The 27821-nt window shown below is 45.1% G+C and overlaps 2 protein-coding genes across 2 annotated transcripts in view; both read left to right on the plus strand.

Moving 5' to 3' along the window:
• Positions 1-27821, plus strand: part of LOC308655677 (uncharacterized protein) — a gene marked incomplete at both ends in the record, with an annotated part of 357743 nt that overhangs the window by 269418 nt on the left and 60504 nt on the right. The window lies entirely within an intron of this gene.
• Positions 4506-4775, plus strand: LOC308655686 (uncharacterized protein; the record flags this gene model as incomplete). Its single annotated transcript, XM_081305795.1, has 1 exon — positions 4506-4775. The coding sequence occupies one exon, from the start codon at positions 4506-4508 to the stop codon at positions 4773-4775; it is 270 nt and encodes an 89-aa protein (XP_081161921.1).

Here is a 27821-nt window from a genome sequence, read left to right on the forward strand (position 1 = left end):
TGTGTGTGATGTTTTCTTTATTCATTCATCTGCTAATGGACACTAGGCTGGCTCCATAACTCGACCATTGTGAACTGCAAAGCTGTAAATACTGATACCCTTGTATCACCATACCATGCTGACTTTAGTTCTCTTGGATAAATACCAAAGCATGAGATGGCTCGGTCACAGACTGGCCTCACTCCCAGTCTTCTGAGGAGTCATTTTACTGCTTTCCAAAGTACCTATTATTAATTTACAGTCCCAACAAGAGTGTATAAGTGCACCTCTCCCCCTAGACATACACACACACACACAAAAACTTGTTGCTCACCAGCAATTATTGCTCTTTGTTCACCTAATGATTGCCACTCTAGCTGGAGTGAGATGAAATTTCAGTGTAAGTTTCGTTTGCATTTCCGTGATTGCCAGGGATGTTGAACACTTTTTTAATGTATTTGTTGGCCAGTTATATGTTTTGAAGAAGGGTTTTATAAAAACTGTTCATTTCCAAATCAAGAAAATCCAAAAAGTGAATGTCACCAAAGTTAAACAGGCATAGGAACATAAGAATGTTCCAACATCACCCATTGTGATCCCCAGTCTTAGGTCCATTTCCAAAGCACAATGAGGGGAAAGACTGAATCAAAGAGGAATGGACTTCTGGTTCTATACCGACTGTGAAGTCATTCATGTGACCTGATGTCTCCGATTTTTCTACCTAAAATATTTTATCTCATAGTATCATTCAGTTTTGAAATCAAGGGATAACCTGTTCACAATAAAATATGCAGAGTTTAAGTACACAGTTTAATGAATCATGACAAATATTTCAGCTTCATCTATCATTAAATGAACACCTAAATTTCTAATGTCTTTTTAATAACAAATATTTTATTATTTCTACCTACACATCATATCAATATTTACCATGTCAAACCCTCTGAACACATCTACAAAGCAGATTTGGAGTTCAAATACACAAGGTCCTAAAGTCCACAGGAATTTGAATAGGAAACCCAGGGGCCACCTCACTCAACAATCTGCTGCTGTCCTCAGAAGATTGAAAAGCATAAAGAAGGTCCCAGTGTGGGTCCTTGGATTCTGGACTCAGGTCAGATGGCGTTTCTGCACCCTGGGTATCCCAGGACACTTTTTCTCAACTCATGTGTCAAATTCCCTCTTTGAAGTGATAATGTAGAATCAATCACATCCCCCCAGCTTTCTAGTAGAGAGCCCTGGGGACAATGTAGGAAAACTAGATGATGTCTCCAGGGTCGGATGGAGACGACTTCCCGTGCCCCTCTGCCATCTGGGCAGGAACAAAGATGAAGAAGTGAATTCACCCCGTCCCTGACACAGTGGGGCAGGGCTGGCCCAGAGCAGAAGGCTTAATGCTAACCCCCTCTCATGGGCTTCTGGTTCCTTCCACTTCATCTTGTACCCTCCTGCCACACAAGGGCCTCCCTGACTCCGGAAGGATCAAAGTCACTTGAGGAGCCATTCAAAAGAATAACCAAAAGCAGTCTTAGGTATTCTGGGTGGGAGAATGACTCCCCTCAGTCCACAGCACCCCGTGTCACTCTGCCACCAGCACCAGGCTGAGGAAGCCAGTGCTGACAACAGCTAACTGCAGGGTGAATTCCCACAAGATGGTAGCTGATCCCACATGGTGACCTCCATCCCTTCCCATTTCACCTGGGCCTTCCTGCTGTGGTGGAAGCCAGGACGAGCACACTCCTGCCATTTTGCCTTCAGTGAGACTGAGAAGCAGCCCACTCTTTCCCTCAGGGGGAACCTTCTCGGGCTCTTCTGTAAGCCGCTCTCTGCGTGGCCAGCAGTTTGGGGGACATTGGCTAATTCAGGGTCAGGGGTAACTGGCTGGGACTTTTAGGCAGATGGAGACACACAGGCAGCAGCCAGAGCCCCTCTTTCTTCCTCTGATACTTGACTCTGCCCCTAGCCCTAAGCCACTCTCAGATTGGCCTGTCCTCAGGATGGTGAGGTCACTGCGGTGTGTTTTCCTTAAAGATGGGCTTTCACTGAACTCTGAGATGTAGGTTCCTTCAGACTTCAACTCTGGACACTCTTCGATCTGTGACACTACAGACTCTGCCAAGGAATCCTGAACTACGAGGTAGGACGAGATGGTGCCCAGGACGCCAAGGACCAGGTCTCTCTTGACGAAAGGACCCCCCTAAAAGGCACAAAGACTCATGGGACCAAGAAATGGGGGTCAGGGCCCAAGGAGAAAGTTCTCCTCCTCCTTGGATGTTAGCTATGACGTGAGCTCTCATGTGTCGACCAGTCTTGGAGAAGGGTAAGAGAGGGGCAATGCCACTTTGCAGATGGTGCTTCAGGAGAAGGGCGGAGGCTGGTGCAGGAGGACTGGGTCAGGCCCAGAGCTCAAGACGGCTCTGGGACCATCCCCCACATAGAATCCTGGTAGGACAATCCCCTCCACGTCACCTCCCAGCTGGAAAACCGGCAGCCCACTGAGGGTGTCTGCCTCCTGGCACTGTCCCTTCCCTCTGGGCACTCTCCGATCCCCCTGCACCATGAGCTCTCCTGGGCCTGCACTGGGCCTCAGTGACGTTGACCTCCCCCTCTCAGGACCTGGTCACCCAGCAGCCTGCTCACTGGTCTCTGGGTAAATGATCTTAGCTTCCCTGACCCCACACATCAGGGCTGGAGACGTTGTGTGTGACATTTACTCTGCATAAAACGTGAGGGGAAGCCTCGGGTATGGAATATGAATGCATGAAGATCCATCCCTAAAATCCCTAGAAAAAGCCACAGCTCCAGAAATCCAGCCCAGAAATTTCTTTCTCTTGTGTCCTCATATCATCCCAACTCCAGGAAGCCCTCAGGTACACCTGAGGAACACGGATCTGACCTCACGTCCTCCACCCTACCCATCACACACACACAGAAATCCTTCCAGAGGAAATAGGAATACCGGTATCCACCAAAGAGCTGCAAAACCAGACTTTTCAGTGCAAACAGGGAGTTGGGCAAGATTTTCAGGAACTGGGTGCAGCATCAGGACGCCAGGAAACGGTGGGGAAACCCCTTTGGTTTCCTCCTTCCCAGGCTGAGCCCAGGATAAAGGAACCCTGCTCCAGGCTTCTCCACTGCCTCGTGGATCCCTGAGGACAGAGCAGCCCGGACAGCAGCAGGTGAGTGGGAGCCGGCGCTGGGAGGGAGAAAGCCTCACAGGACCAGCAACAGGGTCCCCATGGGCGTGATGAGGAGGCAGGGTAGAGCCTGGGGTTGGGTGGGATGGAGAAGGGACAGAAAGATCCTCAGAGTCAGTAAGATGAACAGAGGCACAGGACAGAGAAGAAAATAAGGACCAAGGGGGTCAGGCAGCAAGCAGGGAGAGAGAGGAGGAGACACGTCCAAAGTCAGCTGCAGTCCAAAGGCCTTGGCCAACCTACGTCAGCCCCAGGCCACTTGCCACCAGTGTTTCCCTGGGACACGGCCCTCATGTGGGTTCATGTACTTTCTGTAACTGCTTTTCTCGACAATGACAGACGGAGGAATTCTTACAGACATCGGGCTGCCACGCCTACATGTCTCCTCTCTGGCCCTTCACAATAAATGTTGGCTGGCCACTGTCCTAAACCTAAAGTGACCTTTGAGCTGGAGGAGGTTAAGGACGCAGTGGAAGAGGACAAAATGCTGGGCCACTCAGTGGACGTTGGTGAAGCTGAGGCGTGAACCCAGCGTGTCCATCACGTTGAGCGTTTCTCACTCAGTGACTGAGCTTCGGGACCCAAGATAAAGCCTAATGAAACCCAGCGGTTAGGATTTTGGGGTGCCCAACTGGGGCTCCCTACTGACCCAGGTGTTCTCCTGGATTCTCGTGCTCACTGCGGGCCACCCCAGGGAGGCTGGAGGACGCTGAAGGAGCAGGATCAAGTGGCAAAGTGGTGGGGAGACACAAAAGGCCTGGGGGAGTCACCAGAAGGCCTCTGAGCCAGGAGAAGAGACGACGTAGTGGAGAATAGGGGTGCGGCCACCCGAAAAGGGAAGAATATGACCCAGCCTCCCTCCAAGTTGGCTCTGTGTCCACAGATGGTTAAATGTCACCGTGTCCTGCTGTCCCCAGCCTTCTTCTCCTGAAGCCAACCTTTCCAAAGACATTCTCCCTCTTATCTCAAGGCCCACCTTCCAGAACTTTCCACATTTCTTATTTCCCTGGTTCCTTGGAGTGTGAGAAATGTTCATTTAAAGAACAGCACACAGTCCAGGCCCAATCTCCTGGGAGGGGGAGGCCGAGGAGACACTGGCCACCTGTGGGCAGAGCCACCAAACTCCCCGTGGTTGGCGGCTGTGGCCCAGGGAGGTCCCTGTAGGGGGACAGTCTTAGGATCAAGGGCAACGTCTCTCCATTGATATTTTAAGGGGTGGGGGGAGAGGACGCTTCTCCCTTGTGACCACTTGGGGATCGCTTCCTTCCCTGGTGCGGTCTCAGTCTAAAGTGCCTCTTCTTTCTTTCAGTTTACCTTCAACCTGGAAAAATGTCCTATCAGCAGCAGCAACAGTGCAAAGTCCCCTGCCAGCCTCCTCCCCAGGTCCCAGAGCCCTGTCCTCCCCAGGTCCCAGGGCCCTGTCCTCCCCAGGTCCCAGGGCCCTGTCCTCCCCAGGTCCCAGAGCCCTGTCCTCCCCAGGTCCCTGAGCCCTGTCCTCCCCAGGTCCCTGAGCCTTGTCCTCCACCCTGCAGCCAGCAGAAGTGCCCCCCTGTCCAGTGCCCTCCAGGCCAGCAGGACTGTGCCCCAAAGTGGAAGTAGCCTCAGGAGCCAGCCCTCTCACCTGGACGTGCAGACCCTGCCCCCTGCCCACCTCCTCCAGCTTATTCCCATCAACTACAAGGATCACCCTAGAAGAAGCTTCCAGTTCAGAACCAAGAAGAAAGTCAACTGGCTTTTCCTCCCCAGACCCACGCCTCCTCCCACCTCCTCTTCCAGGAGGCTGCAGGGATTACACAGGAGGGTCACCTTCTCAGACCTGTGACCCGTGGTTCAAATATGCCATTATTCTCACTGCGACCTCCCCCACCACACAGCCTCCTGCTGATCGTGTGGGTCACTGTAAGAACTCAGAACTTGCTCCTCTCTCTACCTCCTCGGGATTCAACAACTTCATCAAGGTTTCCTGGAGCAAGCCCGACTTAAAAATGAACACAAGAAACTGTTTAAATCCATGGGGACAAACGCCTAGAGCCTCACACCCCAGCTCCACGCCCTGTGGTGAAGTCAATGACGTCCTCTGGTTCTGTTTCCTACTAATGATCTCCACCAACCCTGACGCAGCTCACCCCTTTCTTTGAACTCTGAACCTGGAATATTCTGAGACCTATAGAGTTTCTTCACTGATTCACAAATTAAAAAAAAAAAATCCATGGTCGACCTTGTGCCTGTTCTCTTGCTGGGGATGGTGGACGTCACAGAGGGACAAAGGGCCAGTGGAGGGCAGCAGAGACTGAGTGGGAAACCCTTGGTAAGACCTGGGAACTCAGGGGCCATATGAGAGTGACTGGGCGCCCGGGTCAAGCTAAGCATCTCCTTCTCCTCTGGCCATCCATCTCAGTCCCTCATGTTTCCTGCCTCCCAGCCCCCTCTCCATGAACTCTCATAGGGACGCCCCAGGCAGGGGAAGTGGGGACTCAGGGCTGCAGACTGGGCTGAGCCTGAGGCAGGCCCCAGGTCCATGCAGACTGTGGACTCAGCCTTGGGACCTGGGACCTGGCTCCGCCTGGGGTCTGGCCTGTAGGGAATGGACTCCAACAGGGTTATTTTTGCATCAGTTCTCAAACTATTTACACCCTGAAAATTATTGAGTATCTCAAGGAGGTTTTTTGTGGGTATTATCTACGGATATTTCTTGTATTAAAAATAAAATCCAGAAAAATTTAAACACACTGTCCACATGCAGATACTGCACTAACTGCCAGAGTGATGATGTCACTCGTGTCACATACCCTCTGGGTAAGTCTAGTGAGGACTCCTTTTTAAAAAGTGAATTAAAAAGACAAATAAGATCTTATTACAGTTTTTAAAGTTTTGACCTCACTGATCCTGCTGAATGCACTTCAGGGACCCCAGGGTCCTCACAGCACACCTTGACAGCCACTAGTCTAGGAGTCAGGGGGCCGCCCGACCCCCCGTGTCTCCCATGAGCAGCACAGCAGCACAAGCATCAGGTGCTAAGGAAGCTCCCCTTGGGTCTCGGTACCCACGTATTTATGGATGCACGTGAAGTCTGTTTTAATCATCCTGCCAAGCTGAGTCCCACACTTGAACAATCACTGGTCAGTGCCAATCTGATCCTGCTAAACTGAGTTCTGCACTTCTCTTCAACACCACTGACACCACTTAGAACATGTCTACCTTGATTAAAGACTGAGGATAAAGGGAACAGAACAGTGAGCTGCTCTGAGATTCTGGAGAGGATTCTCTCAGGGGTCTGCAGACGTCGTGGGCCCAGACTTGCTACATGGACCATTGAACTGATCTGACAGGGGATTCCCTCTGGTGCAGTCGGGAGCCTGGGTGCCGTGTGGGACGTGGAGGTTGGGGAAGGAGGGGAAGCTGAGGACGGCTCCTGGGTTTCACACCTGGGCTCTGCCTTGGGCTTCTCGGTGCAGTGGACGGACCTTCGCTGGGAGTGGAGAGTTGAACCCAGTCATAGTCCATTTCCCGTGTGTTTCTAGCTCCACCAGCTGGTAGCTGGTGGCATGGAATGACCTCTGACCCTCTGCACCAGGGCAAGATAAGTAAACTTCATGCTCTGAGGGCTGCAGAGACTGGGGGCCTTCACCTGCTGCAGGGACCCGGCAGGTGCTCCCTGCTACGTCTCCCTGGCACTCTCCCTGGGGCCAGGCCAGTGCGTGGGTCTGGAGAACAACGGTGAGCCATCTGGAGGCCACTGTTCCAGCTGTGGTCCCTGTCATGGAGAAAACTGACCCAGAGCTCGGGTTAACACGGATCTGTTAACGGATCACAGATTGGAGAGTCGCCTGGCCTGGTACAGAGGGTTGGAAAGGGGCTGGGGTGAGTCTCAGAATTGAACTGGGGTGGTGGACATCAGAAAGGAGGTTTGGAGGAACCTAAAATATAATGGGCTCCAGTGCATCACCAAGTTGGAGTCTCTTCAGTGAGACTTGGACTGTCACAAGCTGCTGTCTGGGGACTGTGTGAGCCGGACACCAGGTCAGCTAGGAACGCCTGGGCTGTGGGTCACTGTGAAGAGCTGGCCATTTCTATAGGGTAATGAGTCCTTCTCCACCTTCTTCTCAGTGGCCAAATTCTGCTCTTGAACTACACCTAACAGTCACGCTCCCACAAGGGGGTGTCCCCACCAGGTGGACAGACAGGCTGCAGCTGGACCTACCGCCCACATGTCCCATCTCCTCTCCTCCCCATGGACTCCTGCCGCCCAGAGGAGCTCATCAGGACAAGACTGACGTCCTGAAGTTACCAAAACCTGCCCTGACAATGGTTTATGTCTCAAGAACAAAGTTGGGGCCCGGGGATCCCAGACGGCAGGCTGGAGGGAGCTGCCTTCCGTGGGGCTCTGGGACCTGGGGTGAAGCAGGGGAAGCTGTTTCCCTCTGGTGAGTAGAGGACCCCACAGCTGTGTCCCCAGGGCTCCAGGCCTCGGGTCAGCACAGGACTCCCAGCCACTCACCCACCAGGACCTTCAGGTGCCCAAGCAGGACACAGGCATCAGCACCCGCGAGGACTCCTGGCCACCCAGCCACACAGGACTCCCAGCTGCCACTGTCACACAGGACACCTGGCCACTGCACATGTGCAGGAAATCCTTGGCCACTCCCAGGTGGACCCCCATCAACCACCTGAGGCTCCCTGGTCACCTCCATCTTGGGGCACCACAGCCACTGCCACAGTCCCCTCCTCGGTAGCCTGCACCTGGGGACACCTCACAGGTCTGGAGACATGGGCCACCACAACCCGGCTCCCCACAGAGCTGCATCTGCACACGCTGCCCACCGCCACCGCCAGACCCCACCCAGCCCACACCCATGGCTGAAAGCAGCCGCCTCCATCTTGGGACACCCTCCTCACCATCTTAGTTGGCAACCCCCATCTTGGGACAGCGGCTGGGGCTTGGAAGCAATAGCAAGGCACCTTTAGTCCCCAACTCCCCCCTCCCCGGAGGCCGCTAACCCAGTGCCTGTGGGTACCAGGCCTTCTGCAGCTCACAGCCTGACCCTGAACTGCCCCTACAAAAAGCTCTCGTGACAGGGGCACAGCCCCCAGAGCTCAGCCCACAAGACCTGTGGAGAGGGGCCTGACTGGGAAGTAGAGAGGGAGGGAGGGAGATACAGGTTAGAGGCCAAGTAAGAGACCAGGCATTGCAGGGTCTACAGATGAAATAGGGATTTAAGACCAGGCCCCACATCACATGAGTGGACCCTAAAGGAGATCCTTCGGGTGCAGTCTCCCACTGGGTCCAGCAAGTGCTATACCCCCCTCCAGGAGCTCCACCCCCAAGACCAGCCCTAGCACCCTAATAACCTTCACCATCCTGAGGCTGGAGATACCAGCAAACCACAGACAGCCCCACCTATTGTCAAGAAGGGAGGCAGGAAAGATACTGATCTCCAACCAAAACAATCCTTCTCTCTCTCTCTCTCTCTCTCTCTCTCTCTCTCTCTCTCTCTCTCTCTCTTTCTCCCACCTTCACATCCCCAACATTTGTGGAAACAAATGTTTTTCATAAATTAGGCTACTGGGTGTCTGAATAGTATATTACACTTGTGTTTTTCTCCTGTTTTTACATTTTTTATTTTTCTTTATTTATAAATATTTTTATTTTTTGTTTACTTTTGTACTCTACTATCTTTCCACTTACTGGTCTTCCCAAAATCACTTTCTCCCTCTTCTCCTGCTACTAACCAACTTCTTTAGATTCCTCTTTCATGCTTTCCAAGATCTAATATTCTATATTTAATACTCTATATCCTCACCTCCTACCCCCTCAACATCTCCTCCTACAATTCACCCCCCACTTCTTTGACCACCATCAGAAACCATTGACCCTTTCACAAACCTACTGTTTATATTGTAGATAAGTGAACTCGCCATTTCTGCATATTGTGACAAAACTGTAACATTTTAATACAACTATTTGGTTTAAGATTGTGTATTGTTTGTATTGGGATCTGTTAATATTGCTCTCCCCCTTAAAGGAGAGGATTTAGGAACCTGCAGGGCACTATAAGCCTATAGGGTAGAAAGTGTAACACTCAGGTCCACAGGCTGGAAGGGAGGACACATGAACAACACAAAAACACAAGGGAAGAAAGGCCCCCAACAAACCAGGACACTACATCATCACAACCCATGGCCAGCCCAGCAGGAGAAGTGACAGAGAATGAGTCAGGATGCGCATAATCAAAACCTTCTATGAATTAAAGGATGCTGTAAGAGAGCAAATACAGGCAGCAAAAGATCATTTCAATAAAGAGCTACATAAGCAAATAAAGGAAGCAAAAGATGACTTCAATAAGGTTCTGAAAAGAAAACCAAAAATACTTAAAATGAAAGAAATAATAAACCAAATTAAAAGCTCAACAGAAAGCCCCACCAACAATCTTAAGTTTTAAGATTAGATCACTTGGAAGACAGGACCTCAGACAATGAAGACAAATATATAATCTTGAAAAGGATGTTGACCACACAGTGAAGATGGTAAGAAACCGTGAGCAGAACATTCAAGAATCATGGGATAACATAAAAAGGCCAAATTTAAGAATTATTGGCATAGAGGAAGGCATGGAGTTACAAACCAAAGGAATACACAATCTATTCAATGAAATAATATCAGAAAATTTTCCAAACATGAAGAATGTATTGGAAAATCAAATACAAGAGGCTTACAGGACACCAAATGTACAAAATCACAACAGATTCACACCAAGGCACCTTATAAATGAAAATGCCTAACATACAGAATAAGGAGAAAATTTTAAAGGCAACAAGAGAAAGGAACCAGATTACATATAGGGGGAAACTGATTAGAATATGTGCAGTTTGTTCAACCCAGACCCTGAAAGCTAGAAGATCCTGGAACAGCATATACCAAGCTCTGAAAGTAAATGTGTGCCCACCAAGAATCTTATATCCAGCAAAATTAAGCTGTAGATTTGATGACAAAATAAAAGCCTTCTATGATAAGCAAAGGTTAAAAGAATTTACAACTAGAAAGTCTGCACTACAGAACATCATCAGCAAAATATTCCATGAGGAAGAAATGAAAAACAACAATGAAAATCAGCAAAGGGAGGTGTTACACTAAAGGAAAAACCAATCAAAGGAGAAATTAAGTCAAGTTAAATAACAAAAATAAACAAAAATGACCAGGAAAACAAATTATGCTTCAATAATAACACTGAATGTTAATGTCCTAAACTCATCAATCAAAAGACATAGACTGGCAGATTGAAATTTCAAAAAAGACCCAAGAAAATGCTGCCTTCAAGGGACTCATCTCATAGGAAAAGACATCCACAGACTGAAGGTAAAAGGTTGGGAGAAAACATACCACTCACGTGGACTGTGGAAACAAGCAGGGGTTTCCATCCTTTATGGAATAGCATAAAAAGGCCAAATTTAAGAATTATTTGGATAGAGGAAGGCATAGAGTTACAAACCAAAAAAATACACAATCTATTCAATGAAATAATAAAGTAGACTTCAAGCCAAAGTTAATCAAAACGGATAAAAAAGGACACTTCATACTGCTCAAGGGAACATACACCAACAAGACATAACAATTATAAATATATATGCTCTAAACAAGGGAGCATCTATGTTAGTCAAACAAACTCTTCTCAAGTTCAAGAGTCAAATAGACACAACAGAATAATTCTGGGTGACTTTAACACACCTCTTTCACCACTGGATAGATCTTCCATAAAAAGCTAAACAAACTATAGAACTCAATATTATGATCAATAACTTAGACTTAACTGACATATATAGAATATTTTATCCTTCAACAAGCAAATACACGTTCTTCTCAGCAGCACATGGATCCTTCTCTAAAATAGACCATACATTATGCCACAAAGCAACTCTTAGCAAATATAAAAAAAGTAGAGATACTACCCTGCATCATACTACCCAGATCATAATGGAGTAAAATTAGAAAACAATGATTCAATAAAAAAAGAGAAGCTACTCCAACACCTACAGACTAAATAATATGCTATTGGATGAACAATGGGCTGCAAAATACATTAAAGAAGAGATTTAAAAATTCTTAAAGGTAAATGAGAACACTGATACAACATATCAAAATCTCTAGGACACTATGAAGGCAATACTAATAGGAAAGTTCACTGCATGGAGTTCATTCCTGACAAGAATAAAAAGTCAATAAATAAATGACCTAACATTACATCTCAAAGCCCTAGCCAAAAAAAAGACCAAATCAGCAGGAAATAACTAAATTCAGAGCTGAAATGAATTAAATTGAAACAAAACATTAAAAATTGACAAAATTAAAAATTGACAAAACCAAAAGTTGGTTCTTTGGAAAAATAAATAAAATTGATAAACCCTTAGCCATGTGCCGCAGTCTGGCTGGGCACAATTCAGGAGCCACTTGTCAAAAGAAACTAACTTTATTTTTAGAACCACACACCACACCGTACAGCTCCTCAGGAAAAACCCTCAGAGCCCAACTGCCACCACCGGCTTCTCCCAAGCGTCTCAACCTCCCTCCCTCCTCCTGCTCTTTAGGCCCATTGGCTGGGTCGTGGGGGCGGAGCCAAAAAAAGTCCCCCAATGAGCAGCTCGTAGTCTGAAAGGGCAGGGAAACAGCCCAATGAGCATCACCGCAGAGGAGCCAATCAGCTAGAAGTTGCTGGGGCCGCTTTGGCTGTGGATCTCAACCTCTCCTCCTCTCTGTTTAAACAACAAGCATGTGGCTTAGGGACCGTGCCTGCCTTAGGTTGTCCAATAGTACATATGGTCCTTACCCGTTATCGGATGAACTGACCTCAAGGCATCAGCCTCCTGTCTTAGGTTGCTACCATTGCAATTGGATCTTACCCGTCACTGACTACTGGTCCAGTATACAGCCACACCTGTGGATAGGTCTTTGTACCAGCGGGGGGGGGGGGGTGAGGTTCTTTGCCTCACCTCTGTTGGCACACAAATTTTAGCTGAATGACCATGACAAGCAGAAGGGAAGAAGATACACCAAGCCAATTGACGGCTCCTTTTGGAAAAATTGTACCACCGATGACATCATCAGCAAAAATACCCCAACACTACCACAAGTCGCTGCACCAACAGATAGTTCACAATGCATACAGGTGAGTTTACAATGCATACAAGTGATACATAGTCCAGGCAAGTTCTGCAAGCAGTTCAGTGATGGCTATTGCAGAAGCTGTAGATTGGGTTTATCATTGTCTTCACCAGCACTGGGATGAAGATAGAAATTCTGGCAATAATGGTTAAAGAAAAAATTATGTAACATTCCAGAAGGCACTAAAAGAAAACAATTTTCTTAACAATTTACATTATCTTGAACAGAATTATTAAATATAATGAAAAGGAAAGGTGAAAGTAAACAAACATATCTGTTAACCTCCTTTTTTGTTCGCATATTAAAACAACCCTCAACAGTTGTTTACCCAATTTAAATTAAACCATTTAAATCACATGAATAAAAAAAAAATATTTGGATTCATTTTTTCATGAGCGCTCATCATATATGATATATGGACATACGTGCATTCAAACATATAACACAAAACACAAGTGTGCACACATAATATAATACATACAACACATAACATAATAGTAAAGGCCTTATAACTTTTTACAGGTGAAATCTCCATTGCAATGTTTAAAAACTCTATAGTCAAAAAATAGAACTGATCAGCAAAACATTAACCTAGGTCTGTATGAGCTCAAAAAACAAAATAGAACTTCATGATGTGGGAAAGGGCAATAATAAAATAGATATTGAAAAAAGCATCCTGGTTCTGTCGCAGATGTAAGGGTAGCCAAACTGGAGTTCTGGATATCAGCTGTTATGGATTTGAGCCAAATCATCTTATTTTTGGTCTGTAGAAATCACTTTAGTTAATCTCTCTGGAATCCAAATCGGCTGCTGTTCTCCCTGTGAAAACACACAAACAGACCCCCGACTCCAGACAATTACTGGGTAAGGACCTTTCCATTGTCCTGTTAGAATATCCTTCCAAAGTACCCTGGGCTTATGCACATTTTTGGACACATATGCCTTTCCGCAGCACTAAGTCCTGATGAATCCAAATTTAAAAGGATTATTTTAAGTTTATCTTTGTGAAATATATACCCCTTCCCAATTCCTTCTTTTTGTTTTAATAAGTACATTTTAATAGTTTGATGAGCTCTTTCAACTATGCCTTGTCCCTGTGGATTGTATGGAATTCCTGTTATATGAGTAATGCCAAATGTTGAGCAAAATTGTTTAAAAGAGGTAGAAGTATAACCAGAGGCATTATCTGTTTTTAACTGTTTTGGAATGCCCACAGTGGCAAAATTTTGTAAGCAATGAGCTATAATATCTTTAGTTTTTTCTCCGGCATGAAGGGAGCCCATCAAAAATCCAGAAGAAGTATCAACTGTAACATGCAAATATTTTAATTTTCCAAATTCTGGCAAGTGTGTGACGTCCATCTGCCAAATATGATTAGGTATCAATCCTCTAGGATTGACTCCAAGATTAACTTGTGGTAAAAAGGTCACACAATTTTGACATTGTTTTATTATTTGTCTAGCTTGTTCCTTAGTTACTTTAAAATGCTTTTGTAAAGTATTAGCATTGACATGGAACTTTTTATGAAAATTCGCAGCTTCTTCTAGTGTAGAGAAAATATGTATGTCATGTGTACTTTTATCTGCTAAATCATTGCCCAAACTAAGGGCTCCAGGCAATCCTGTATGTGCCCTGATATGTCCTATAAAGAACGGATCTTTTCTGTCCCAGATTACACTTTGTATAGTGGAAAGCAAAGAGAAAACAGTAGAGGAAGGGGAAATCCTACCAGCATCTTCAAGGGATACTATAGCATTAACTATATACTGACTATCAGAAAATAAATTAAATACAGAATCTTTAAACATCACAAAAGCTTGTAATACTGCATTAAGCTCTACCTTTTGAGCTGATTGTTTGGGTACTAAAAATGTAAAAGTTTGATCAGGTGTAACTATTGCTGCTGTACCATTATTTGACCCATCAGTGAATATATTTGGAGCATTCATGATAGGTGTTTTTCTTGTCATTTTTGGAAAAATTACAGGATACGATGACCAAAAAGACAATAAAGGATTAGATGGTACGTGGTTATCAAATGAAACATTAGATTTGCACATGATTATTGCCCAAGTATTTAACTCATTAACTAACCCATCAATTTGATTCATAGTATATGGAGTAATAATTTTGTTGGGAGAAATTCCAAACACTCCCTTTGCTGCTTTTATTCCTTTGAGTATTAATTGTCCTACAGCCTCAGGATACCTAGTAAGAATAGTGTTAGGAGAACAAGATAAACGTATCCATAATAATGGACCTTCTTGCCAAAATACTCTTGTAGGAATATTTTTTGTTGTTAGTACAATAAATAATAAAGGCAAACTTATATCAATTCTATCCAAATGCATATTTTCCATATATGTTTCAATTATTTTTAATGCCTTTCTTGCTTCAGGCGTTAACATTCGGGGTGAATTTGGATCTGATGGACCTTTTAGGATATCAAATAAAGGTCCCAACTCTCCTGTTGGTATACCTAGATAAGGCCTTATCCAATTTATGTCTCCTAATAACTTTTGAAAGTCATTAGTGATTTGAGTTGATCTACTCGTATTTGAATTTTTGGTGGACGGACCATGGTTGAGGATAGTAGGACTCCTAAATAATTAATTGGAAAATTTAATTGTACTTTATCTATTGCTATCTCTAGATTATAATTTTTTAATAAGTTTGTAAGTGTAGCATAACATCCTAGCAATGTGTTTTTAGCTTTGTGTGCTAATAATACATCATCCATATAGTAAAATATTTGTAGTTCAGGATTTTGATTTCTAAGTGGCTGGATTACTTTGTTAACATAAATTTGACACATAGTTGGGCTGTTAGCCATCCCTTGAGGGAGTACTTTCCATTCATATTTCTGATCAGGACCTTCATGATTCAGTGTAGGGATAGTAAATGCAAAATGTGGACTATCCTCAGGATAAATTGGAATTGAAAAAAAAACAATCTTTAATATCTATAATTAAAACATACCAAGTTTTTGGCAAAGCAGACAATTGAGGAATCCCCGATTGAGCAGGTCCCATAATAACCATCTCATTATTAATGGCTCTTAAATCTTGCAATAATCTCCATTTACCAGATTTCTTTTTGATGACAAAAATGGAAGTATTATGGGGAGATACAGAAGGTTGTATATGTCCTTCCACTAATTGTTGTTTGACCAGATCATGGGCTACTTGTATCTTTTCTTTAGTCAGGGGCCACTGAGGAACCCATACTGGTCTTTCTGATTTCCAAGTAATTTTTATTGTCTCAGTGGCCCTTTCTGAAAATCCAACCCATGTCTGTCTGTTCCTTGATCTATTTGTATTGGTGCTGCTATACCTTGTTCTTGTTTTTCTAGTCTTTTTCCTTTCCTAAAACCTTGTCTAGTCATAATAGTGGGTGCCTTTTGGTTGATGTTACTTGTTAATGTCAAACCTAATTGATCTAGGACATCTCATCCCCAGAAATTTACGGGAAGATGATCCAATACATATGGCTGTATAGTTCCTTCACATCCTTCAGGATCCTTCCAATCTAATACCATTGCACTTCTATGGGGATTAGTCACCAATCCTAGGCCTCGAAGCGTTTAAATGGCTTGTTGTAATGGTCAATGTTTTGGCCATTCTTGACGAGATATGATGCTAAGGTCTGCACCTGTATCCAGTAGCCCATTAAATTCATTTCCTTGAATATTTAGTTTTAGCATGGGGCGAGAATCTAAATTTAAAGAAAGCATAGCCCAATCTACACCTGTGGAGCCTAATCCCTTGGAACCTCTTTCTACAGCACGACTGGAAAATTTATCATGTAGGCTGGGTATTATTAGTAACTGTGCTATTCTATCTCCTGGTGAAATTACTGATATACCATTTGAAGAACTGCCTATAATTTTTATTTCACCTTCATAATCAGGATCAATTACCCCAGAACTTATCATAAGTCCTTTTAGAGTAGAAAAGCTGCGTCCCAATAATAAGCCTACTGTTCCTTTGGGAAGAGGTCCTTTTACCCCTGTGGGAATGATTTGAACTCCCATCTCTGGAGTTAGTACTGATCTGGCGGAGGCGCAGATGTCCAATCCTGTGCTCCCTCTGGTTTGTCTGATGAGGGATCTAATGGACAATGTGTCCTGGTCACTACCCTGATGGGGTTGCTGGGTTCGTCCAGTGCTCCGTATATTTGTGGTTTGGGGCCCCGGAGCATTGGGCCCTCCTGTCCTTTTTTTGGCAATGGAGCCCGATGCCTTTCTCCATGATATCGTGGATAAACACCTGGTCCTTGTTCCTTTTTTGATAATGGAGTACCCTCTATGGTGGTTTGAGAATGGCATTCATTAGCCCAATGTCTCCCTCTACGGCATCGTGGGCAAATACCCAGTATTCTACTCCTTTGAAACCTAGTTTTGTTAAACCCTCCTCCTATGGGGCAATTCCTTTTAAAATGTCCTGTTTGTTGACAATTGTAGCATGTTCTTGGCCTGGTATATAAAGCCTGTTTTACTGCAGCTGCCATGACTTGCTCTTGTTCATTAACATCTCTACATAATTTAATATATGTGTTTAAATCTTCATGTTTCCATGGTCTAATGACTTCTCTGCACCAACGATTCGCTTGCTCATAAGCCAGTTGTTTTATTAATGGCATTGCTTGTTCCATATTCCCAAAAACTCTGGTAGCTGTTTGAATAAGCCTATCTACAAATTCAGCGTAGGATTCATTAGCTCCTTGTATTACCTTAGATAATTGACCTTGTAAACCTCCATGTCCTTGTAAAGTCTTCCATGCCCTAACCACCTCTGCAGCAATTTGTGAGTATATGCCAGGATCATATGCAATTTGTTGCTGCTGATCCTCATAAGGTCCCTTTCCTAACAACATATCTAGATTTCTCTGAGGATAACCAGCTGCTGCATTTCGCCTAGCCATCTCCTTGCAAAATTCCTCATTGGCAACCTTCCATAACAGGTATTGTCCTCCATTTAGCACAGCTTTACACGTATTAGCCCAATCTGCTGGCGTCATGTTCAAGTTGTTAATGGATTCGACCAAGCTTACAGTGAAGGGTGCTTGAGGACCATAGGTTGTTACAGCCTCTTTTAGCTACTTCACTGTTTTGAAATTTAAAGCATGGTGAATTCGCTGCCCTCCTGCCTCAAATACAGGGCATGTTAATATTTGAGATCTTGTCTCAGGATCCCAACTATCAACTGCGGGGGTTGGGAGCCTCCCAGCATATGGAGGTGGTGCTGTTGGTTGGACACTATGCCCTCTGGTGATAGAAAGGTGTTAGTAGCAGTCTCCTGTTGTAACTTTTCCCCTGATGGCTTTTTCTGCTCTAAGCTTTCTTCCTCTATCTGACTAGCTCGAGAGACCTTCTCTTTTACTTGAATCTTTTCCTCTGTTTGACTAGCTCGAGAGACCTTCTCTTTTACTTGAATCTTTTCCTCTGTCTGACTAACTTGAGAGACGTTCTCTTTTACTTGAATCAATATGTCTTCTCCTTCCTCTACCATTGTCTAAACTGAAGGCTTTGGACTAAGCAAACAAGATACGAACGTCCACAATGGCAATGTGCCAACTGGCAGAGTCCCTGGGTTGTTCTTTTCTATTCTTTTTAAATCTTCACCATGATGGTTCCATTGTGATATATCTAACAACTCCTCCTTAAAAAGCCATGGGCTACATTTTTGTATTGTATCAACGTATGCCCTGACTGTTCTTGATTTTACTGGGATGCCTCCTTCCTCTAACAATTTACTTAACACTCTTTCAGTTTGTTTTTTACTAATTTCTGATCCCATATTTCTACTAAAATACAACCCAACAAGATGACGCCAAACAAAACCGAGACAGAATGAAATAAAAATGGAACAACAAAAATTCATTATAGCCTTTCTATCCTCCTGACATGTGCATCCGTCCTTTCTCCCTATCTGTTCCTCAGACGCAAATAGTTTTTCCTCAGATGTAAGTGGTTTTTCTTCCGTCTCACTCATCTCCAGGGACAGGCAACTTAAAACAAAAGTGAAGCAAAACAAAAGAGGAAACTTAGAATGGCTACCCATCCTCTCGCCCTGCCCTCAGGGGCGAGCAGTTTACCTTATCACTTACCCTCAGTCATTCCCTGTGCTGCCCACCAAATGCCGCAGTCTGGCTGGGCACAATTCAGGATCCACTTGTCAAAAGAAACGAACTTTATTTTTAGAACCACACACCGCACCACACAGCTCCTCAGGAAAAACCCTCAGAGCCCAACTGCCACCACCGGCTTCCCACAAGCCTCTCAACCTCCCACAATCCTCCTGCTCTTGAGGCCGATTGGCTGGGTCGTGTGGGCGGAGCCAAAAAAAGTTCCCCAATGAGCAGCTCCGTAGTCTGAAAGGGCGGAGAAACAGCCCAATGAGCATCACCCCAGAAGAGCCAATCAGCTAGAAGTTGCTGGGGCCGCTGTGAGCCAATCATCAGCTGGCAGTCTGAAAGGGCGGGAAACAGCTCAATGAGCATCACCACAGAGGAGCCAATCAGCTAGAAGTTGCTGGGGCCGCTTCAGCTGTGGCTCTCAACAGCCATGCTAATGAAGAAAAGGAGAGAGAAAAGTCAAATTACTAATATCTGTGATGAAAAAAGGAAATATCATGACAGACACTACAGAAATACAGAAGATAATTAGAAATTATTTTGAAAATTTTTACTCCAATAAAATAGAAAATATCAAAGTCATCAACAAATTTCTAGAGTCATATGATTTGCCAAAATTGAATCAGGATCATATCCACAAGATAAACAGATCAATTTCAAGCAATGAAACAGAAGATGCCATCAAAGCCTACCAACCAAGAAAAGCCCAGGACCCAGTGGATACACAGCTGAGTTCTACAAGACCTTCAAAGAACTCATACCAACACTCCTCAAATTATTTCATGAAATAGAAACAGAGGGAGCACTTCCAAACTCATTTTATGAGGCCAATATCACCCTGATTCCAAAACAAACAAAGACGCATCAAAGAAAATAAACTTCAGATCAATATCTCTAGTTAACACAGATGCAAAAATTCTCAATAAAATTCTAGCAAATAAAATACAAAAACATATCAAAATGATAGTGCACCACGATCAAGTGGGGTTCATTCCAGGGATGCAAGGTTGGCTCAACATACGGAAATCAATAATTATAATTCATCACATCAATAGACTTAAAGAATTATGTGATCATCTTAATAGATGCAGAAAAGGCATTCAACAAAATACAACACCCCTTCATGTTCAAAACACTAGCAAAACTAGGGATAACAGGAACTTATCTCAATATTGTAAAAGCTGTCTTTGCTAAGCCCCAGGCCAACATCATTCTAAACAGAGAAAAACTGAAGGTATTCTCTCTAAAAACTGGCACAAGACAAAGCTGCCCTCTTTCACCACTTCTTTTTAACATAGTCTTGAAACTCCAGCCAGAACAATTAGACACACAAAAGAAATTAAAGGGATATGGATAGGAAAAGAAGAATTCAAACTATCACTATTTGACAATGATATGATTCTATACCTAGAAGATCAAAAAAATTCCACCAGAAAATTTCTAGAACTAGTAAATGAATTCAGCAAAGTAGCAGGATACAAAATCAATACTCATAAATCAAAGGCAAATATTTCTGTATATCAGTGACAAATCCTCTGAAAGGGAAATGAGGAAAACTACCCCATTTATAATAGCTTCAAAAAATACTTGGGAATCGACAAAAGAGGTGAAAAGACCTCTATGATAAAAACCACAGAATGCTAAAGAAATAAATTAAAGAAGACCTTAGAAGATGGAAAGATCTCCCTTGTTCTTGGATAGGCAGAATTAATATTGTCAAAATGACCACACTACCAAGAGCATTACACAGATTTAATGCAATTCCAATTAAAATCCCAATGACATTCCTCATAGAAATAGAAAAAGCAGTCATGAAATTCATCTGGAAAATAAGAGTCCCAGAATGGCTAAAGTAATCCTTAGCAAGAAGAGTGAAGCAGGGGGCCTCACTATATCAGACCTTAAACTATACTACAGAACAACAGTAACAAAAACAGCATGGTATTGGCACCAAAACAGAATGATAGACCAATGGTACAGAATAGAGGACACAGAGACCAACCCACATAAATACAGTTATCTCATACTAGACAAAGGCACCAAAAACATACATTGGAGAAAAGATAGCCTCTTCAACAAATGGTGCTGGGAAAACTGGAAATCCATATGCAGCAATATGAAATCAATCTCCTATGTCTCACCATGTGCAAAACTCAACTCAAAGTGGATTAGAGACCTAGGAATTAAACCAGAGACCCTGTGCCAAACAGAAGAAAAAGTAGGCCCAAATCTTCCTCATGTCAGATTAGGCCCCAAATTCCTTAATAAGACTCCTATAGAACAAGAAATAAAATCAAGAATCAATAAATGGGATGGATTCAAATTAAAAAGCTTCTTTTCAGCAAAAGAAACAATCAGTGAGGTGAATAGAGAGCCTACAGAATGGGAGCAAATTTTTTACCACACGTTCATCAGAGAGAGCACTAACCTCCAGAATATATAAAGAACTCAAAAATCTTAACACCAAGAAACAAATAACTCAATCAATAAATGGGCCAAGGAACTGAAAAGACACTTCTCAGAAGAGGATATACAATCAATCAACAAATATATGAAAAAATGTTCATCATCACTAGCAATTAGAGAAATGCAAATCAAAACTTATTCCAAGAGTTCATCTCTCTCCAGTCAGAATGGCAGCTATTATGAAGACAAACAACAACAAGTGTTGGCGAGGATGTGGGGGGAAATGTACTCACACATTGCTGGTGAGATTGCAAATTGGTGCAGCCAATATGGAAAGCAGTATGGAGATTCCTTGGAATACTGGGAATGGAACCATCATTTGACCCAGCTATCCCTCTCCTCAGTCTATACCCAAAGGACTTAAAAACAGCATACTACAGGGACACAGCCACATCAATGTTTATTGCAGCACAATTCACAATAGCTAAACTGTGGAACCAACCTAGATGCCCTTCAGTGGATGAATAGATAAAGAAAATGTAGTGTATATATACAATGGAATATTACTCAGCATAAAAAGAGAATAAAATCACAGCATTTGCAGGTAAATGGATGGAGTTGGAGATTATGCTAAGTGAAGTTAGTCAATCCCAAGAAGCCAAATGTTTTCTCTGATGTGTGGCTGCTGATCCATAGTGGGGATGCAGGGGGGCATGGGAAGAATGGAAGAACTTTAGACAGGGCAAAGGGGAGGGAGGGGAAGGGAGGAGGCATGTGGGTAGGAAAGATGGTGGCATGAGATGGGCATCATTACCCTAAGTACATGTATGTAGACACGAATGGTGTGACTCTCTGTGAACCACCAGAGATATGAAAAATTGTGCTGTTTATGTGTAATAAGAATTGTAATGCATCCTGCTGTCATATATAACCAATTAGGATAAATAATTTTAAAAAAAAAGAACAAAGGTGAAATGACAGACTGGACTAGTGACTGAGCCACGCAAGCCGTAGAGTATTTATCTGGCCACCTGCTTCACTCTCATGGCTAGATTTTGAGAAGCTTGTCCCAGTTCCCCATGGGCGACAGAAGCACCCTCCTCCAGGTGTCTTCTCAAACCCTCTGCTGCTGGGCACAAAGCCTTAACTAACTCTGTGACACCAGTACCCTGCTCTTGCCCTCCTTGCAGATCAGTGAGCCACATTCAAGCAGGTCAGGTCTTGTGACCCAAAGCAAGGTCCAGGGCCTGGCACACAGTAGGTGCTCAGTAGATGGTTACTGTATAACACACAAGCCCGCTTAGTAATTAAGAAATACAGACCTCTTAATTCTTTATATATATATATATATATATATATATATATATATATATATGTCTTAGGAAATTTTATTGATTTGATCCAGAACTTAATGTTATAGAGTTCATATTATGTTTATATTTCAAATTTAAACTTATATCCATGTAATTTTCAAATCAAAATTTCTATGATTGATTTTCAGACTTCATGTGGGTTTTATTTATTGGCTTTCATAGTTTTAAGTAAAGAATCCCAGAGCTTTCCTTGAACTTGTATTGCCAACATAATGGAGTTCTTTCCTGGCATAGGAAGGTTGGCAGAGGCCTGGCTCTAGGGGATCTCCTTAGGTGGGAAGTTGCAGGCTCAAAATTGAAGCCCTAAGCCCCAATTCCAGTTTCCCTTGAGCCCTGAAAACCCCATCTCCTGCTCAGCTCAGTGGCACCCCCAATACTGTCACTCACACACACACACACACACACACACACACACACACACAACCTGCCCCGGCTCACACTCATCCTCATCTTTGTGGGGCGCCTCTCCAAAGGAACAGAGGAGACTCTCTGGGCTCTCTGGGGACTAGGGTAGGCTTCCAGGCAGTGTGAGACCCAGAGAGGGACCAGGTGGGAAAAACCCCAATGTCCCAGTTTGAGGAAACGCCTGTCGTTTCAGGAGGTATTTCAGGAAATTCCTCCTCATCAGGAGACGGCTCCTCACCGCCCCCTGGTGGCTGTTCCAAGCAGTGCTCCCCGGCCTGTTCATCTGTGACCTTCTCCCCTTCCTCCCCCTCCAGCCAGTGAGCCCACTCAAACCACTCAGGAACAACAGGATTGATTGGAGGACTGGGGAGGAGGAGGAAACAGCATCCCAGGGCTGGGAGAAGGCAGAGTTTGCTGTCTTTAGCAATAAAGACCTGGTCAGGGAGGTGATATGAATCAGGTCAAAAAATAATAATAATTAAGAAAAAGAAGAAGATCTCACTGCCCTGAGAAATCTGGGAAGAAAGAAACTTGGGATCTCCCACTTTTTAAAGTCAGCTACTTTAACACATATTGGCTTCTCAAAATCTCAAAAAAACAATTGGAAAAGGGCAGGATGCAAGCCAGAAAGGATGCTTCCCTCATTGCAGTGATCTTCTCAAGCCCACAGAAGCAGTAGGCTGGGACGCAGCAGCTGGAAAAGCTGGCCTGGCCAGGCCACACAACTCAAAAGGCCCCAGGGAAGGCCTTCTGTTCTCTGTTGGTTTCTAGAGGCTGAAGCTCTGGGCAAGAAAGACTGTGAATGAGGTGTCATTCTCGTTGGATCCATGGAGAGTAGATCCTGCTGAGTCTGTGTTGCTCCCTGCAGTTGCTGGAAAGGAGGAGGGGTGGGCAGAGAGAGGAGTTGGCATCTTCATGTCCAAGTTGAGGGTGTCACTTCTGCTTTGGTGGGCATTTCTGCTGGCAGTCAGGATGCCGCACAGGAGGGCACTTCTGCTGGCTCAGGGGTGGCAGGCAGGGCTCAGGCACCTTGGGAGGGCAAGGTTGTGGGACCTGGGGAGGACAGGGCTCAGGGACCAGTGGAGGAGGCTGACAGGGGACTTTGCACTGTTGCTGCTGCTGAGAAGACATCCTTCCTGAGTTGACAAAAGACTGCAAGAAACAGGGAACAGGCATTTTTAGCTGGGACAGCTGCATATGCCAACCATTCCCAGGAATTACCTCTGCTTCTACCTACCCTGGCCTTCATTCTCAGAGACCCCAGCCTTCCCGTCTTGCTACTGCCACGATGCCCAGACCCAGAGTATAATCATGGTTGGCAACAAAATGTTCACAAGTGGCCTGCCTATAGACAAGCCTCACCCAGAGAACTGGGGCCCTCCTGGGCACTGTCTTTTTAAGAAGAACATGCTCACAATAGATCAGGGGAAGGAAAATAGGAATGGCCTGAAAATAAAATACGATACCATGAAAGACATGGGGATGCTCGTCTTGGGAAGAAAACTGGGGGAGGCAATAATGCAGGTGTGTTCTCTGCGAGGGCTGCCCCTCATGGGGAGCAAGACCAACCCTCAGTCGGCAGCATGGGAGGGGAGTCAGGAAGGAGGTCTGTCCATCCTGGGCTGGCCTAACATGGGGTCCGTGTGCAGGAATTGTTTTTCTAGACTCAAAAAAATTCAATAAAGTGCTAATTGACCTTTTAAGTCCATTGACACAGAGATTCCAGCTCAGCAGAAGTGGCACTGTGTTCTACAAGTTTTTCCAGCCTTTGGGTCTGCAGGCCCACCATCCACAGCAGACATTTCTCTCCCTGCTGACTTTCTCTGCTCTGTGTCTCCCCTCTGAACTCTCTGGTCTCAGTAGTAAGCGCCCATAGTACTGGCCAAGTACTCAGAAGTAAGGACCAAAGGCGATAGATCCCGGCCTCTCTGTCCAGATGCCTAGAACACATCGCATCCCTTCATAACCAATGTCTGATGCCATTTCATGCTGCAAACAGGGGCAAGGCGCTCTATGGAAAACCACCATCCAGGATGAAATGAGGTCTACAAAAGAGACATTGCGGGTCCAATTCAACTCCTGCGATCTGGGACACGGCCTTACTAAATGGGACTTCTCTCACATTAAAAACAAGACCTTCCTCACATTCCATCCATCAGGTGATTTGCTCACCTACTGCACACTCACCACCTCTCTTTCTTTCTGTAACTATTCTCCTGTTGGTTCACTGGGTCTTCCCATCCCAGCCTGTCTGTCAATCTGTCTCTCCCTCCTCCTCCACATCCATAAATCCTCTGTTTCTGTAAATCCTCTCCACCTATGAAATCGCTTCATTGTCTGAAAAAACGATGTCTGTCCCTAGGTTGTTGTTAGGCCAATTCACTCACCTGCCTCTCCTCCTGCTCCAGGACCAGGGATCCAAGTGACCAGATAGGCCCACACGGGTCCCTTTTATTTTAGGTGCAGCTGGGGAAGAGGAAATAGAGGGGGATGTCCCAACAGACTCCTAGTTCTTCTAGATCTCACTGTCTTCCTGAAAACAGCTGCAAAATCCCCACATGGACACTTAAAATCCCAGTTTGGCGGCTACCTGGCAGTTAGCCACATTTTCAAGCACCCGGAAGTACTTCCTCGGGGTGTGAGAGAATTAGATTCTCATAACTTTCCTCAATTGTCCCTGGAATCATCAGTCATCAGGCAGGATGGGTGTGGGGGACGTAAGGCAAAGAGTCCTAGAGTTCCAATCCCTGGGGGGCTTAGGGCTGGTTTCCCCCCATCTCTCTCTCTCTCTCTCTCTCTCTCTCTCTCTCTCTCTCTCTGCGTCCCCTTCCCCTTCCTTGGTGCATCATTCTCAGAAGCTTCCCCAGCCTTCCCAGCGTTCTGTGGATAGTAATACCTTCTCCTTCCTCATATTTCCAGGGTCTTCCAGGTCTCAAATTCAAGTCTCATAGAGAAAGGAACAATTGCCATTTTTTGCTAGTTTTTAGCCCAGCCAGGAGTAAGTCAGAGTCACAAATATGTATGAACTCTCTTCTATGTGATGATTACTGTTCCAAACACTGGAATAGACAGCGTCTAACTTTAAGGCACTTGTATTTCAATGCGGAGGGCAGAACATAAACATGACATACATAAAGAATAAGCCGTGCCGTCCGTGTAAGTCACCTTCCGTTGTTTCTGATTGCAGGATATCACTTCCCAGACCAGCAAACACTTGACAAAACCAGACTCTGAGCTGAACTGTAAAGTTGGCAGCTTCCCCTTAGTGACAAGCCTCGTATTTCCTCTGGAAGGTCCTTCTGCAGGCAGAGATCTTCGAGGAGTTGGACAGATGTGAAGAGAAGAAGGGGGTGTCCTGGGGGCCTGAGCCTTCTGGCACCAAGACCCATTTTTCACTCTCTTCCCACCTTCTCAGAATCAATAAGGTCACAGACAACCCCAAACTTCTGCACCTCTGACACCAAGCTTGATGTAGGTGTTCATCTGGGTCATTTTGGAAACGGTTCATGGCCAAGAGATGGGCCAAGAGTGAGCACAGGTTTGTGAGGGCAGCCCAGCCCCTGCCCAGAACCCACAGGCCAGAAGGCGGAGCACAGAGAGGAGTAAACACACAGGAAGACGAGACACGGACAAACAATAAAATAAGAACCAAAGAACCAACCCCAGCGTGGGGCAGGGGGCCACTTCTGGAGCAGATTTGCCTGAGGAGGGTGTGAAAGGGTGAACGGCCTGGACATGGCACAGCTGCCTACCTAGGCCTCCCTGGGGCAGCAATGCCCTGCAGAGCTGGCCCAGGTTTCAGAGCCCAGCCTCCGTCCTTCCTCAGAGCCCCACGTGTCTCTCCTCCTCTGCAGCCACCCCCGAGGTGAATTCCCCCTTTCATCCCTCTTCCTTCAAGCCTCCCAGGGCGGATCCAAGGAGCTGGACCGACCCCTCTTCTCACAGCCTCGTGGTCATGCAGCAAAGGAAGCCAGCACTTTCACTGTCCTTGCTGAGCCTTGTAACTGCCTTCTGGCCCCCAGCTGCAGGCTCAGAGCCACACCCTTCCTGGGAGGATCTTGCAGGAGTGCAGGAGGCGGGAGGGCAGACCGTCCTGGCCGGCTCTGAGAAAAGTTCTGAGTCAAAAGTGATCCGAAAATCTGGAGCCAAAATCTCTACAGATCCCTGAGCTTCATGAATAGTTCTTAATCATTGAAAATCATGAAGAAAATCAACTCTGAAAGGTCAAACTTGGGTGACTCAAACCAAGTATCAGAAGAAGACGGAGAAGAGATGGCACCTTGTTTTGAACTTCTCTATGTTGTCAGGTCATAAAACCAAAGACCAGAGCTGTCCCTGGAATTAAGAACCCCAAATGCAGTGCTTCCACAGTGTCAATAAGGAAAAGGAAAAAGTGCAAGGCAGGCCCAGAGTCACTTCCAGAAGTTATACATTTCAGTCTTGCTGTTCCACTAGGCTTGACCCTAGAATTAGTGGTGTGTGTGTGTGTGCATCTAGCAGGGGGGAGGGTTAGGTCACAGTAGCCAGATAATGGGTCAAACATTACTCTAGATGTTTCTGTGAAGTTATTTTAGATGGGATTAACATTTATGTCAGTAGAGTTTGGGGAAAGCAGATTTCTCTCCCTAATGCAGATAGAAAAGACTGACCTCCCCCAGGGGACTTCTGTCAGCAGACCAGCTCAGCTCTGGGTTTGAACTGCTTCTCTTCCCTGGGTCTCTAGCTTATCAGTGTACCCTCAAGATTTTGGACTTGTCAGCCTCCACAATCATGTGAGGCTCATTCATTGATCATTCATTCCTTACAATGGATCAATAAGAAACTATACGTATATAATATATATGCCAATCTATATGCACATGCATCATATTGGCCCTATTTCTCTGGAGGATCCCAACTAATACACCTACTGGAAATAAAAGGTGGAGAGGCAGGTGTTTGTCGAGTGATTACCAGGAGACTTGGTCACCACACAGAGGCAGCAGCTCGGGATGTGGAGAGATAAGTTGAGCCCATCACTATGATGACCTTTCATCTGGGATTTCAACACTCAAGCAGACTGCGTTTCTGTAGCCTGAGAGGACAGGTGGGGACTGACACGTGTGAAACCTTTGTCTCTCCCAGCGTGTCCTCCCTGAGGAGAAGGAAACGCCCTTACTCACCAGGCAGTCC

This window comes from Spermophilus citellus (genome assembly GCF_964194105.1).
Source record: "Spermophilus citellus genome assembly, chromosome: 9".
Taxonomy (NCBI): Eukaryota; Metazoa; Chordata; class Mammalia; order Rodentia; family Sciuridae; genus Spermophilus; species Spermophilus citellus.